Source organism: Thalia democratica, chromosome 4 (assembly GCF_965202585.1).
Source record: "Thalia democratica chromosome 4, ktThaDemo2.hap1.1, whole genome shotgun sequence".
In the NCBI taxonomy this organism is placed as follows: domain Eukaryota; kingdom Metazoa; phylum Chordata; class Thaliacea; order Salpida; family Salpidae; genus Thalia; species Thalia democratica.
The window spans coordinates 29162175-29177549 of NC_139168.1; the positions used below are offsets into that span (position 1 = coordinate 29162175).

Below are 15375 nucleotides of genomic sequence, written 5' to 3' on the forward strand. Positions count from 1 at the left end.
GACGAGTATAAGTAGAAACAAACATAAAAAGTGTTTGAAAAAGTTCAACTTAACCGCGAAACTATTAACAACAGTCCATGTGACATTAAGCGACCTTGTTTCGTCCTCACTAGGCAGACTTGGTTAAGATGAAGTAAAAAAAAAAACTAATACAAACTCAACATTAGCTAACAACTACAAGCTTTAGTTTTTCAAAAACATTATTTATATACACATTTTCTTTTTAAATAAAAATTTTTTATTAACAGCCTAATAATATTTATGACAACTTCAATCTATGGATACGTTTTATTTACAAATGATAATAATACAATTTAAAAAAGCACAATTAAACGAAGCACATAGTAAAATCCAGTAACGTTTCTTTGAAAATAAATATTGGTGTACAATTTAATTAATTTGAACCTTTTTTTCCTCATCGAGAGTTTTTTTTAACTGAAGTGTGAAAAATAAAAACCACTTTTAGCAGAGGGCAAAAAAAATTGACCAATTTGTGGCTGATGAAATAAACTTAATGATCAGTTTTCTAAAATTCACTTAATTTAATCTAGTCTCATTATTACATTTATGAAAATTGATATATTGTTTTTAATAACGTATGTTTAAGGCCTTGAAATAACCAATGTACTTGACTTCGAATTTGATCTTTATTTACAAAACCAATTTTAATTCTACTCTTAACAACTTAAAACTCATTAATCTAAAATGCTGGCCTTAATAAAATTAATTCACTGATTTCAACAAAACTTTTTATTAATACAATACAAAAACTGAACGGTTTAGTGAGTAGGTGTGCTTAAAATCAACTTAAATGATAAAAACATGGATCTGACTCATTCAGTAGAGTGTGTTTCGTTTGCAAAGTGTAAAAGTTACTAGCACTATCTACGGCGTTCAGCAGACAACATTGAAAGCTAGAACGTAGGAAGCAAGTTTAATCAGGAAGCAAAAAATAATAAACTGACACGGGAAGGGGGAAACTCGACAAAAATATTTTAACAATCACTTCGAAAGGGGTCGAGAGGAAGTTTCAAAAGAAGAACGAACAGTTTACAAAGACTCATTTTTAATAAATTGTCAACTGCAACAAGCCAGCGGAAACCTTAACTGACCTGCCAACAACTCAGTCATAAAAATTTCGGTCGTTAAAAATCCCTAGTCACTGTCCCATGTTATAAAAATACACACAAGACAACATGCAAAGTACACGAGACACATTATTACAATCAGAAAGAACGGAAGGAAGTGTGTGAGAGACTGGCTGAAAGTGGTGATGAAAAGAGTTGAAGAGGAATCAGACATAATTTGGGCGTGCTCGAGTTTAATCGTTTCGCCGTCTCGAGTCGTTCGAACGGTTTCGCCGACTGAACGCGAGCACAGACACTTACTTCTTGCCAGCGGAACACACGCAGCACACATAATCGAGTAATTGAAGCATAATCTTAACAAAAAATAAACGCATAATTTGAATAGCAAATGCCGGTGGTAGTTTATGCAACGTCAGTTTTAGGCCAAAGTATTTGAATATAAACAGCAGGTTAGTGTGAGGGAGCAAATAATACGCGATTTAAAAAGTTGATGTCTTCAAATGATAGAGACACGAACAAGGATGGTGTAGCTTGATAAAAGTTTAAGGATTTCATGAGCACGGGAACGCCCGGTATAATGCTTGAAATGAATTGGTAAAACCTTGAGATGGGTGTACATGTGACGAGTGTGAAAATTGTGCCCTGATAAAATACTACAACGAAATCGTAAACGTGTATAATGTACAATGTGTTGGTGATTATTGTGCCCCTTGGTATTAGGCGAAGTACATCTTCCTGACGGTTTTCTGGTGCACGACCACCGCCTTGCTCATCGCTTGCAGGTGGGCGTCCTGGTCCTGAGCCGCGTGCCCGCTCTGAAGCGATCCCTCGCCGCTGTTTGAATGTTAAAGTTAGACTGAAATCTATAACAAAACTTTAGTCTCTCTTTGAAAATTAACGAGGTTTGTCATCGTTTTCATGAAATAAAGCGTTCGTAACATACTATTACAAAAGTTTTGTAATAAGGCTAAAATATTTTTTTTCAAGTATTTTTATAAATTTATAACAACGATGTAATAAATTAAAAACAACAACTTTTTTTTTGTTACATGTTTCTCTTAATTTATTTAAAAATAAAATATTTTCAAACCTCTCGTGGTCCTTGTCGACCAAGTGGTACCTGGCACGGAAGGCAACCAGGTGAGCGTAGTAGGCCGGCGCCGGTATGCTTACCGACCTCGTGCACCTTTAAAACATACATGCTTGTAAAGAAAATAGTAGAAGTAATGATATAATAATGAAAACCTGACATAGAATACTGAATAAGTAACAAATAATAAAGTAAATGTACCTGACATAGGTGTGGCACAGTTGGTAGGTGAGCATCTGAAGGTCGTCAGCAGCAAAGTTGTTGTCGTCCCACAAAACGTGGTAGTGGGACGGTCGAGAAGTGCCCTGTTTAATAATGCATGAAAAAAAAGAATTACCTGCTAAAATACTTAACAACATATGAACAATCTGTAAAGTAACGAAATGTTGAATCTAAAATTTTCATCAAGACTTGAAATGTGTAAGGTCAGTATTTTTGTTCATTTACCAAATACAATAAATTAACATAATTTTCATTGATTAATACTTTCAGTTTTCATACTGTACTACACTCGCCTTTATTAAAATCAACAAGTGATTAAAAATAGTATTACCAACAGTGGCTTCTACTCAAAGAACCACTTTAACAAACGTACCTGAATGCCGGCGTGGGAGCACAGGTAGAAGTCGAACTCGGTGGGGTGGCAGATGCCGACGTCCACCGTCGTTCCCGCCGGGATGTTGCCCGACTTGCCGCTCCTGTCCTCGCCGTTCCTGCAGAAGAGGCGGGTGTGGTGGCGCTTCTGCACCACTATGAACGTGATGCCCGGCTGGTAGCCCACCTCCAGCATCGTGCACGCCGTCCTGATGGCGCGAAGCTCGCTCGCGAGCACCTGAAAATGTTGAATATTAACCAGCAGCTGGATTTGTTTGCTGCGCGAAAAATTTTTTAGTGGATCTTTGGAATTAATTAACAATAGTGAAGTGGGTACATGTTCTAAAAGTTTTTTTAAATATAGCATTTTTACGTTTGCATACAACAATTGCCGGCACCTGATGAGTTTGTTGATTTTTCGTTCGGACATAGTCAGAGAGGCTTATTTAATTAAAAAATATTTACGGGAGAAAACGTTTTGTCTTCTAAAATAGTAAAAATTGATTAATTTAAGGCAGATTTTTTTGGTACCTAAACGTCTTATCATTCAAATGACAGTAATGCTGTGCAAGCTCTTGGTTCAACTAAAACAAAAGTTAATAGAAAAAAAAACTTTCAATGTAGTCTATAAGATGAAGAATAAAAGTCGATGTACTACTTTTATAAAAAAAAAAAATTAGAATAAAGTACATTAAAATACTTTTCAACACCCGGTTAAACCTGGTATCATATTAAATTCAATCAATACCTGATTGAACCTAATATCATATTAATTCAATCAATACCTGATTGAACCTAATATCATATTAAATCAATCAATACCTGATTGTACCTAATATCATATTAAATTAATCAATACCTGATTGTACCTAATATCATATTAAAACAATCAATACCTGATTGAACCTAATATCATATTAAACCAATCAATACCTGATTAAACTTAAGATAATATTAAATCAATCAATACCTGATTGAACCTAATATCATATTAATTCAATCAATACCTGATTGAACCTAATATCATATTAAATCAATCAATACCTGATGGAACCTAATATCATATTAAATTAATCAATACCTGATTGTACCTAATATCATATTAAAACAATCAATACCTGATTGAACCTATTATCATATTAAACCAATCAATACTTGATTGAAACTGAAATCATATTAAACCAATCAATACCTGATTAAACTTAAGATAATATTAAATCAATCAATACCTGATTGAACCTAATATCATATTAAATTAATCAATACCTAATTGAACCTAATATCATATTAAATCAATCAATACCTGATGGAACCTAATATCATATTAAATCAATCAATACCTGATTGAACCTAATATCATATTAAATTAATCAATACCTGATTGAACCTGAAATCATACTAAATCAATCAATACCTGATTGTACCTAATATCATATTAAACCAATCAATACTTGATTGAAACTGAAATCATATTAAACCAATCAATACCTGATTGAACCTAATATCATATTAAATCAATCAATACCTGATTGAACCTAATTTCATATTGAATCAATCAATACCTGATTGAACTGCCCCTCGCTGACGCCGTCCCTGTACATGACGATCCTGACGGGCTTGAAGTTGGTCGCCTTGTAGAACTCAACCATCAGGTCCCTGACCATCGACGCCAGGTCCCTGATTATCTCCTCCCTGTGCTGCTGCACCCGCACGTTGGCGCTGTACCTCGACGGGTGCGCGTCCATCGATCCCACCACCTGTGACGTCACAATGCTGTTTTCAAAAATATCAAGTAGGCTATCACCTACGTGTGATAATTCTATTGAGGTTCTTTATGTTAAAAAAAGTAAAAACGTTCGTATATTTCACAAAAGTGCAATTATCAACAATTTTATCAAAACTTTAGATAGATTCATTCATTTTTTCGTCCTTGGTTAGGTAAACTTTAATTGAGGCGCCATTTTGTACGCGAGCCAAAAACAACTGCGATACATGTTACTGGTTTATTGTATTACCAATGCCAGGAAAATTTAATCGTCTCAGAAATTCATTGAAATTTTCAATGCTTTGAATAAAAATCAGACATTATTTTATAAAATAAGGTTTTTAATAAAGTCTTACAGCAGCGATGGAAGGCTTCCTGGTGTCGCCTGCTGGGGGGTGAGTGACGTCAGCACCGAAGAAAATGACCGGGTCGTTGAAAATACGCGGTCTGCAAAAACAATAAGTTTGTAAATTAAACTAGTTGAGGATTAAAATGCTCAGATCTATACAGAAGGTCTATTATCGAATAAAAAGATTGCATACTGATTTACAACGAACGTGTAAGCAGGTAAAAAATAACCCAAAAATATACATAAATTAATAACTATTCAAAATTTAAATGTTTGTTAACAAAAGATCCTAGTGAAACAAGTACACTGGAATATAATAAAAACAAATCATACAGTAATCTTCCTTTATTGTACCAACATATGTTTCTGTGTGTTTACGGATTAACACACTTCAACTGGGTTTTGAATGGAAAGAATAACAGTTATTACAAAAAAGGATGATTACTGTATAATTTGTTTTTACATAAATGAATATTAATTTACTGTTTAAATAACAAATATGCATAACATCACACTTAAAATCGCGAACTGACCTGAGACCGGGAACCAAGATGTTGTTGACGCCGCCCAGCTTCACGTTTATTTTCAAGCACAGGTTGGAGAGGGTCTGGGGCGAGGTCTTGGTGACGTTCTTCACCTGCACGCACTGCGTCGCTATCCCCAGCAGCGTGTCTCCCACCCTCTTCACTTCGGCTGTTTTGTTTTAAAATATTTTTTTGAATTTTTGTGTTGAACTTATTTTGGCGAGGTGTTTTGTTCATGCATTTTTTTAAAAATCGTTCAAAATTTATTGTTTAATCTACATGTTGACCAGTTTAAATAGGCTTTTTATGTTTTTTTACATGCGGATTTTAAAGCTCGTTCAAAATCGTTTTGAAACTTTTGCTGGAGCAAAACATTTTGCATTACTTGTATTTTACAGGCTTCAGGCAATCCGTTATAAAGAATCATGATTGTTTATAACAATAACGAATCATCATTTGAAACAGCAGGTTAAACTTTGAACATTTTTCACCGTACAAGTTTTGCGGTTAATTTTTTATGTCAGTAAATGTTTAAAATAACACCTTCTGCAAGAAATTAAGTAAAAGTAACAGTACAGTGGAACAATAAGATAATACAAAAAAGAGAGGTTTTAGTAACAACTTTATTTTAAAGATGGTAATGCAATGCTGTAAAAATATAATTTTAAGAGTTATGTTATATCAAACGATGTGCATGATAATAAAAACTAACCGTAAACTGGAGTTTTTCCCGGCAAAATAACAATAATGAGCTGAAGTGCCCTGAACTCATCACAGAGGTGCCTGTTAAAAATTATATAATCATTGATCATGATGTTTAATATATTTTTTAAACGGTGTACGTCGCACTTTCATATCCTGAAACTCAATTTTCAAGCCGCATTTTAACTGAGTTTACTACTCGACCCACAACAATCAACACTAGTTCAAGAAAATTTTAAGCTACGACTACAAAAAACAAATTTTCAATATATATTCCAAATATAAACCTGAACAGCGGTTCGACTTGCTCGCTGCCCTGCGCGTACTTGCAGAATATGGGGCTTCCCCTGATGGGCATGCCCGCGTCCTCGCTTATCCGCTGCAAGTTCTTGATGAACGTGCGCAGGTGCTGGTCGCCGCACGTGCGCTGGTTGGCGAAGCAGGCGATGGCCCACACCTCGATGTTGATGCCCGAGTGGAACTGCTTGCCGCGCATGTCCCACACCCCCTGGTTGGGGGTGGCTTGCGCGCGCGTCTGTTGAAATTTACTTTTTTCAACTTTTTATGTATTTACTAGTTTTATATAGTTATATACAGTTTTACATAGTTATATTTTTTTATATAGTTTATATAGTTAGATCTTAATCATTGTTATTTTAAATTTCATGTCCCACACTCTTTGGTAAAGTGTTAGTTGAATAAGTATTGAGTAAGTAAATTTTTTTATTTTTTTTTATTTTAAATTACAAAACAATTTTAAAGTATGTAATTTTTCTTTGATTTTTAGTAATACTATGAACTGAGCTGACATTTTTTGATAGAGTAAAATCAATTATATAGAATTTTTTTTTTTAATAATTTGCATTGAAAGCTAACTTTCGTAACTTATATTATGCATACCATTCTGATTTTTTCGAATTTGCACCAAGTTGAAATTTTTTTAATGAAATAAAAGCTTTTTTTTTATATCAAAATCATTAATGGTACTCATGTTAGTTGACAGCAAATTGTCGATTATTTTTTTGTTTTGATAAGTTGTTGTTTAGAAAACTGTTGGTCGCTTTCAAACTCTCAGTAGAATTCCCAATTGAGATTCAGAAAAAATTAAAGCAACAAACTCACATCGCCACCGTACTGTATCTTGGGAGGAGGCAAGACTCTTCCCCTCACTTCCGTCATTTCGTCCACAACCTGTTGATAATGATGATATTCACATGTTTACTTCAAACTGTTTATGAGCTTTATATTAGCTTCATACACGCATTTTAGATGGCATATCACGACCTATCACGAGTTGCCAAATGTTTTTGGCAAACTTTCCTCACGCATTTGAAATTTCCTCTAGGTTTTTAAAAGTACACATTTTTGGGTCTATTTTACTTTAAAGTTAAGTTTAAGGTAAGAAACTGTGTTGAATAGCATAAAAACATTGAAAAGATACCGTAAAGCGACTTTAATTGTGTTTTTTAATAAAAATAATTTTGGATGATGACAAATTATTTTAATCTATATGATAGATTTTTGGGTTAAATCTAAACTTCACTACTTAACATGTAAAAATTGTTCTAAATTTCAGGTTTTACCAGGTGTCGAGGTTTTTTGGCAACCCTGTATTTACATGTTTAAATTACTTTAAACTGCTTGAGAAATACATTTTAAGAGCTTTTATTCAAATATAATTACCTGGATGCCAAACTCTTGCACGTAAGGGTCGTTATTGAACTGCGCCTTTCTCACGAGCTGAGAAATTTCTCTCTCGCGATCTGGAGCGCTCCTTGCAGTTGCCTGAAAAACAAATCGGTAATTCAATATGTTCCGATGAGTTTTTTTGCTCATATTAAAAAAATATATATAATTGAATAACATTTATTCTAGCATAGTTTTAGTTGAAATACAAAACTTTAATTGTTTTACTTAAAACACCTGTACAGCAAAAGCAAACCTTTATTTTAACAAACAGATAAAGTACATCAATAAATAAGAGTGTTTAATTAAATCTAATAAAAACAACTGTATAATGCAACCTTGATCACGGTGGAAGTCTAAAACTCAAATAAAGAATTCATTTTAAAATATCAACTATTCAAACCTGGTTGCTATTATAGCATAAAAATTAACAAAATCAACCAACCTTGATCATGGTGGAGGTCTGGCTGTCGGTGAGCTTCTTGATGCACCGCTGCCCCTGCACGATGTTGCAAACTTCGAGCGGCAGGTAGGTGTGCTTCTGCTCCTGGCCCACTTGCAGGCACGGCAGGTGGGGGTACCTGTTGTGTAAGATTCAAAACACTTTTTAATTTCAAAAATTTTTCTGTGCACCAAATACTAGACACTTTAACATTTTTATTCACGTGAAAAAAAGCTAAAGGTTTGCACAACGTTTCTAAAGGTAAACTTCAATTTTATAGCTATGCTAAACAACTATTTTTATTGTAAACGTACAAGAGTAACAAAACAAAACTGGCTGCAAGGGTGGGAAACAATCATAACAACTGTTATACTGTAAAACAATTAACTCATTTATTCTTACACTATGAAGCATATAAACTTGAAACTGACTGCAAGGGAAGCGAGTGCTTCTCCTGGAAGTACCTCGCCACGGTGCACTCCATCGTCTGCCCGCTGCCTTCGAGCTGGAGGGGGAACGTCTGCTGCGCGGCCGACCTCCTCGTCACGTTGCACACGCGGTACTTCCTCCTCATGTTGCCGCAGTGCGTGATCTCGACCTGTGCGGGTGACGTCACAATGATCACAAGGGGGGTTCGTATAAAAACTCGTTTGCAAAGTTTTTAATTTTTATCAACTTTCACCGCGCTTAAACACTACTATACAAACGCGCAATTTAACCTTGTTCGGTATTTTAAACAGCGCATTCAATTTAACAACTTTTTTTTCACACACACGCCTCTTACACGAGCCACTGACAAAATTGCTTCAAAACCAATCACAACCAACCTTCAGCCCCCGGATTTCCTTAGTGAACTTGACGCGCTGGGAGTCGCTCAGCCCCCTCACGTACCGCAGCTCGTCGGGCCTCTGTATCTCCAGGACGTCGCACAGGAACTGGATGCACGGCTGGCTCCGGTAGAACGCCGTCGCGCTCACTGCGAAAGTTGATTTGTAAAATTTTGGTTACTTTAACTTATGTGTGTAAAACTGCACGTGTTGTTTTAAAGCAGGGGTCGGCAAACTGCGGCTATTTTTAAACTAGCTTGATATACTTATATTATCGAAAACACAAAAATAAAATTTTAGTGTTATATTTAAAGGATATTCTATCGCCTAAATTGTTTTTGTTCAAAAAATTTTTTTCTAAATATGATTTTTAAAGCACATAAAAAAACGTTCCTTTTTGACCTGCTGACCCCTGTTTTAAAGCAACAGGCAGGCGTGGAACTATGTTTGATTATTCATTATTTTAATGTCAATACTTAAATTTTATTTAATATTTAATTTAAAATGATTCTTGTTGTTTTATAAACTTGTTATGATTATTATAATAAAAAAGTTTTCAGAATATCTATAGTTTTTCCAGGTACAACTCATTCAAAGAATTACTAACAAGATATGCTGAGCTCAAAAACATTCACATTCTTCAAAGTCAGCATCAAACAATGTAACTAAAACTTTATTTTGTTCTACTTCAGGGTTGCCACTCGTTTTTTCCAAATTTTTTCCAGGTTTTTAAAAGTACACATTTTTAGGTAAGAAACTGTGAAGCTACTCTTAGAATGTTTTTTAATTAAAAAAAAATTCAATGATGACAAATTTTTTTTTTATATGATAAATATTTTGAGTCAAATCAAAATTTTACTACTGAACATGTGAAAATTGTTAAAATTCCAGGTTTTTTTAGTGATTTTTGTTCAAAATTCCAGTTTTTTTTTTTCAAAATTTCCCAAACTCCAGATTTTTTAGGCCAAGTTGTCAAATTCCAGGTTTTTCCAGGTAAAGTGGCAACCCTGTTTACTTGTTACACATGTATTACTTTCCTTTAGTTCAGCAACTTCTTTATATAAGTCATGTAATTACATCACCACCGATGAACTTTTTTTTCCATTAAACTTACCGTCAATATTCAGCATCATTTTCCACTGGGACGGCCTCATGGACTGGTGGAAACCGAACCACACCTCTCTACCGCCTCCCAGCGGTGGCGTGAATCCCTCGGGAGCGCTGAAAAACGACCTGCCCACGGGGGTGTACCTAAAATAAAATCATCAATAAAATTTTTACCAGGTTGCGTGTGTGTAGTGAGAAAAATATGAAAGGTGAAAGAACATTAGTTTAAAAGTTATAGGGAGATTCGTGGTGAAAGTTACTTTTAGTGAGAAAACAGTTATTTTGAAATATTTAACACACAGGTCATCTTGCTTTAAACACAAATTTCAACAAGAACTTTCATCGCTGTGAGGCTTATTTATTGACATGATGCAGTAACACATTAAACACAACTTAACACTTGCCAACTGTAAACAATCGAGTACCTCATGGAGGGCAAGTGTCTCATGACGACGTCCAGCGCCTGCACCGTTTCGAACGGGATGCCCTTGATCTGCCCCTCCAGCGCCAACCGCAACGAGTACAGCGACACCCTGCTCACCCACTTGATCGCCACCGTGAACGTCCTGTCCCGCCCCTCGCCCGGCAGCGTCACTTCCACTTCGAGCTGTTTTTGTTTTATGGTTGAGTTTAGTCGGTCACGGTGGATTTAAAGTGTTAACAGAACGAGCTGTTTATGCTTGCGTAAATTTTTATATGATTAACAGAGAACTAAACTTTCTAGTTATAAGATTTTATCATCAAATATCGGGAATAGTTTAAAAGTAACCAGCTTTAGTACTTACAAAGGTCATGTAGGACGCACACTTGGTTTTTTAACATCAAAAATTACAGTACACAAATCGATAAGAGTTATTTTAGTTATTATCAAGGTACAAATCCGTCAACTTACACTTGCAGTTTTTTAAATTTAAACAAACCAACCCTCTGATTGTCAATGGGCAGGGCTTGGGCGGTGTAAAGGTTCTTGCGTCCGTCGAACACGGGCTGCCTGCCCTGGAATATGGTGGGCCCGAACTTTTCCACCATCGTGCTGATTATCTCCCTGTTCACTCGCCTGAAGTTGTGGTTTTTAATTAGTTGTGATAATTATGCTTTGTTGCGACAAATGGTACATATGCTCTACTATTTTTACGGATGTTGAAAGAACTTCCAAATAAAAAAAGATAAGATGGTAGTTGTAATTTTTTTTACTATCCTAAAGTACTCAAGGTTGCCAAATATTTTAGGCAAACTTTCTCCAGGTTATCAAAATTTCTTCCAGATTTTTAAAATTATAAGTTTTAGGGTCTATTCTTAGTTAAAAGTTAAGTTTAAGGTAAGAAAACTGTGTTAAATAGTATAACGACATTGAAAAGATATCTTTAAGTTCCTTCAAATGTGTTTTTGGTAAAATTATATTTATTGATTATAACAAAAAATTCTTATCTACACAATTGATTTTTGTGTCAAATCAAAATTTACTACTCAAGATGTCAAGTTGTAAAAACTTCCAGATTTTTTAGTTATTTCTCTTCAAAATTGCAGGTTTTTTTAGCCTAAATTGTCAAATTCCAGGCTTTTCCAGGATTCCAAGTTTTTTAGCAACCCTGAGTACTGCCATAGGAGTGCTAAAACTAATAATAATTAAAAAACAAAGCCAATATTTCAAAGTCTTTATAAACACTGTAAAAAATTGTTTAAAAATAGTAAGAAGAATAATATATAATTATGATAATAATAAATATTTCAAGACTTATATTGCTTTACAACTAATCAAAATTCATTTTGTTTACCACATATAGACATCACAGAACTAGTTTAATAACAACTATTATTATTTTCAGCTAATACTAATTTTATACCACAAATCACAGAAATTAGAACGAAAAACGTTTCTGTTAAAAGTAAACACCAAATAAAAGTGTCATCCCGCAGAAATTAGTTGTTACGAACCTGGGGCACTTGTCCGGCTTGATGTCGATGTCGTAGTGGTGGATGTCGGCGTTGGGAATGTTCACCTTGAAGTAGTTCGCCTTCAGCCATATGGTCCTGCCCATCACGCCGCACCCGGGCCTCGACGGCGGAGTGAACTCGACCTCGGGCAGCACCGGCACCGTCGGCACCCGGTCGAGCGCGACTGTGTTGATAGAAATTTTTATCAGTTAACTGCAGTTACATCTCGGCTCGAGTGTGTTGTTTATTTGAGTTTTACATTAATTTTGTGAAAAATATAGGATTCACTGCTGAACAATAGTTTGTTCAACTCTATCAAAAGAAATATCAATATGATACACATATGATAATATTGTTAATGCAAAAACCAACTAATTTCCTATTTGTTTACTATAGTTTCTACGCTTTAAGCGTGTTATCAAACAATAACAAAGTTATCAGCAAACATTTTTAAAGAATCACAAAAATGCCAATTAGTATAAATACGAAAATATGTTAATATTAAAATATTTTAATCAGTGTATAAAGTTTCAAAAAATTTTTGTTAAGAAATATAATGTATTAGTCAATACAAGGCTACCACCAACAGTTTATTTAATTCAAACTTTTGTTTGGTTGTCTATATTAAAATACTTAATATAAAATAAATTAATAAATTACTTAATCAGATTTTTTTACATTATGTATAAAAATTTCATTAAAATTCGGGGTTGACATTTATGATATTTAAATCAAAACATAAAATATACATTCAGTTTATAGGTAGCAGATTAATAATAAGCCATAGTTATCAAATCTATATTATGTTTTAAGTTTTTATTTTTAACTAAACTTAACTTAAATAAAATAAACTTAATTTTTATATGGTTAGTATATAGAAATCAACAGCGCACAATTTATAGAAGAAACTCAAGTAACTATTAACTAATTATGGTAATATAAAATAGTATATGTTTTGTTATGTTTACTATGTTATTATTAAAAAAATCAGTTGAACTTTTTACAGTCTAAATAAACGTATTTTAATTAGGCATTATCTTAAAACATAAAACATTACAGTAATAATGTATTCATAAAGTAATTTATGTAAACCATAATCATATAAACATAAATAATTTAAATCATAAGGCAGTAAAAGAGAAAACTGAATTTAAACATTTTATAATTAAAACACCATATGATAATTAAAATATAGTGAAGTTATTATAAATCAAAAAATATAAATAAATTAAATTTTTCTATAAAAAAAAGCTTACTTGAATTTTAAAATCTAAGTTATTGTAATTTATGAGATTGCAAAGGTCTACATTGATTATTATTATGCTACCAGATTCTTTCAACAACATGGAAGTTAAAAAATGTGATTGAAGTATTTTGTGGTTCAAAGATTCAGACCACAATTAAATTCCTTTCGATAAGTGAATAATAAAACTTGATAAGAAATATATCTTCAACTATTTTGAAACATTTTTTTATAGAAATTCATAATTTATTTCCATCAAAACAAAAAAATTTATTGCATTGAAATTAATTATGTAAAATATTTCTTTTTCAAAAAGTTTTTTTCAATAACAATCATATCATTATTATTTTTCTATACAAATATTTTATTGAATTCTTAACAAACGTTTACTGAATACTTGAGACCTCTAGCATACAATTATAAACATAAGAGTAGACTTAGTTTTAATACCATTTTTTAGTTGTGTCAAATTTTCTACCTGATATTTCTATGACAAATAAATTAAATTCTTAATAAAATATCATTTTTACAAAATTAATAGCAAAATTAGAAAATAATTAATTCAATCAATAATAATTGTAATATAAAAAATTATTTATACATACAGTAGATGGGAGACATTTTTGTGAGAAACTAAAGTTTTATTTAAACACACTTAACTAATGCAAATAATATTAATTTTGAAAACTGAAATACTACTCTGATAAATTAACCAAAAAACATTTATGATTTTTGCCATTTGCTTTCAAAAACCAAATCCAGGCTTATGACATTACACGAAAATAAATTCGCAACTTATACTTAATTTCACACAAACATCACTCACCGCAAACAGACGGCCTGCAGCCCTGCTCTTGCTGGGGCATGCTGGGGTTCATCTGCCTCTGACCCATCCTGATGTCGCCATGGCCACCACCGCCCATCATCTGGCTGGAATGGGTGCTGCCTCCGCTGATGCTCCCCGCGCCCATCGACTGCATCCCTGTTGTTTGAATAAAACTTTTAAAAAATGCTGATGTGTTTCAGTTAAATATTATATTAAAAAAAAAAAGTAATTTACTTTTTATTGAATCAGTTTATCAAAGAAAAAGTGACAATTTTTTAGCCGATGGGTTTCAGTGCTGTTACTGCAAAATCACAATTAAATTTTTTCAAAGAGTAACTTAAACTTATAGTGTTTTTGAGCAGATAACTTGCTCAAGTTGGATTAGCCTAGAAAAAAATATTAAATCTCAAAAAACTAAATCTTAACATTTAAAGCAAAATTTATAGAAACTCAACATAAAAAAAACATATACATTATTAAAAACCAATTAAAAAATAAAACTTGAAAACAAATTCAATACCTTGCATCTGGTGACGCATCTGGCCGCCCATATTGGGGCCTCCCATTCCGCCCATCCCCTGCATGTTGGGGCCCATCGCTTGTTGGGGGGTCATTCCCATGCCCCCCATTCCTTGCTGCATGTTGCCTCCCATGTTGGTCATTTGGTGAGGCATGTTGTTCTGCTGGTTGTACATTGTGTTATGCTTAAATCTGGAAATTAGTTTACTTTAAAATTTATCACTGGTATATCATAATAAATTTTTATTTAATTTGTTAGTGGTAATGAATAAGCTAATTTTACTTGAAATTGTTTTGCTATTTGTACATCAGGGTGCTTATTTTTACAGCTACTTTTGATTTTCCAGCTGGAAAAAATGTTATGTTTTAGAAATATCATAAAAACATTCTGTAAAATTTTTTAGATGACTTAAAGATAGTTTCACCTTGGCACCAACCAATTTTCTAAAAAGTACCCAAATGCAAAATGTATGAGATCCAAATATTGCAACCTTGGAGTTTTAAGCTTAAATTTTTCTACATGTGGCTAATTGTCACACAAACACACTGTGAGCAATTTAAAGAAAGTTTTATTGTACAATTTCTTGATTTAAAAAAAAATGGAAATTAAAAAAAAATACAAAAAAAATAAAAATTACATAAAATCAAGAAATTCAACCATAAAACTTTCTTTAAATC

General features: G+C 33.2%; 1 protein-coding gene across 1 annotated transcript; it reads right to left on the reverse strand.

Annotated features, from left to right (window-relative positions):
• Positions 1-285: 285 nt before the first annotated feature.
• Positions 286-14885, reverse strand: LOC145834247 (protein argonaute-2-like). The gene is made up of 20 exons (XM_082941624.1): positions 14699-14885; positions 14179-14334; positions 12110-12293; positions 11099-11231; positions 10600-10781; positions 10182-10318; positions 9068-9216; positions 8672-8838; positions 8244-8379; positions 7796-7897; positions 7235-7303; positions 6400-6647; positions 6123-6193; positions 5420-5579; positions 4894-4984; positions 4335-4529; positions 2774-3010; positions 2380-2483; positions 2179-2274; positions 286-1922 (listed from the first exon to the last, which is right to left on the reverse strand). The coding sequence occupies exons 1-20, from the start codon at positions 14871-14873 to the stop codon at positions 1805-1807; spliced, it is 2910 nt and encodes a 969-aa protein (XP_082797750.1). The 5' UTR covers positions 14874-14885; the 3' UTR covers positions 286-1804.
• Between the last annotated feature and the right edge of the window lie 490 nt (positions 14886-15375).

Excerpts from the sequence above, each read along its gene's own strand:
- LOC145834247 (XM_082941624.1), bottom strand. The coding sequence starts at position 14,873 with ATGTACAACCAGCAGAACAACATGCCTCACCAAATGACCAACATGGGA. Across the intron at positions 11,232-12,109 it reads AAGCCGGACAAGTGCCCCAG|GCGAGTGAACAGGGAGATAA; the intron begins GTTCGTAACAAC and ends CCACAACTTCAG. Across the intron at positions 6,194-6,399 it reads CAAGTCGAACCGCTGTTCAG|GCACCTCTGTGATGAGTTCA; the intron begins GTTTATATTTGG and ends AATTTTTAACAG.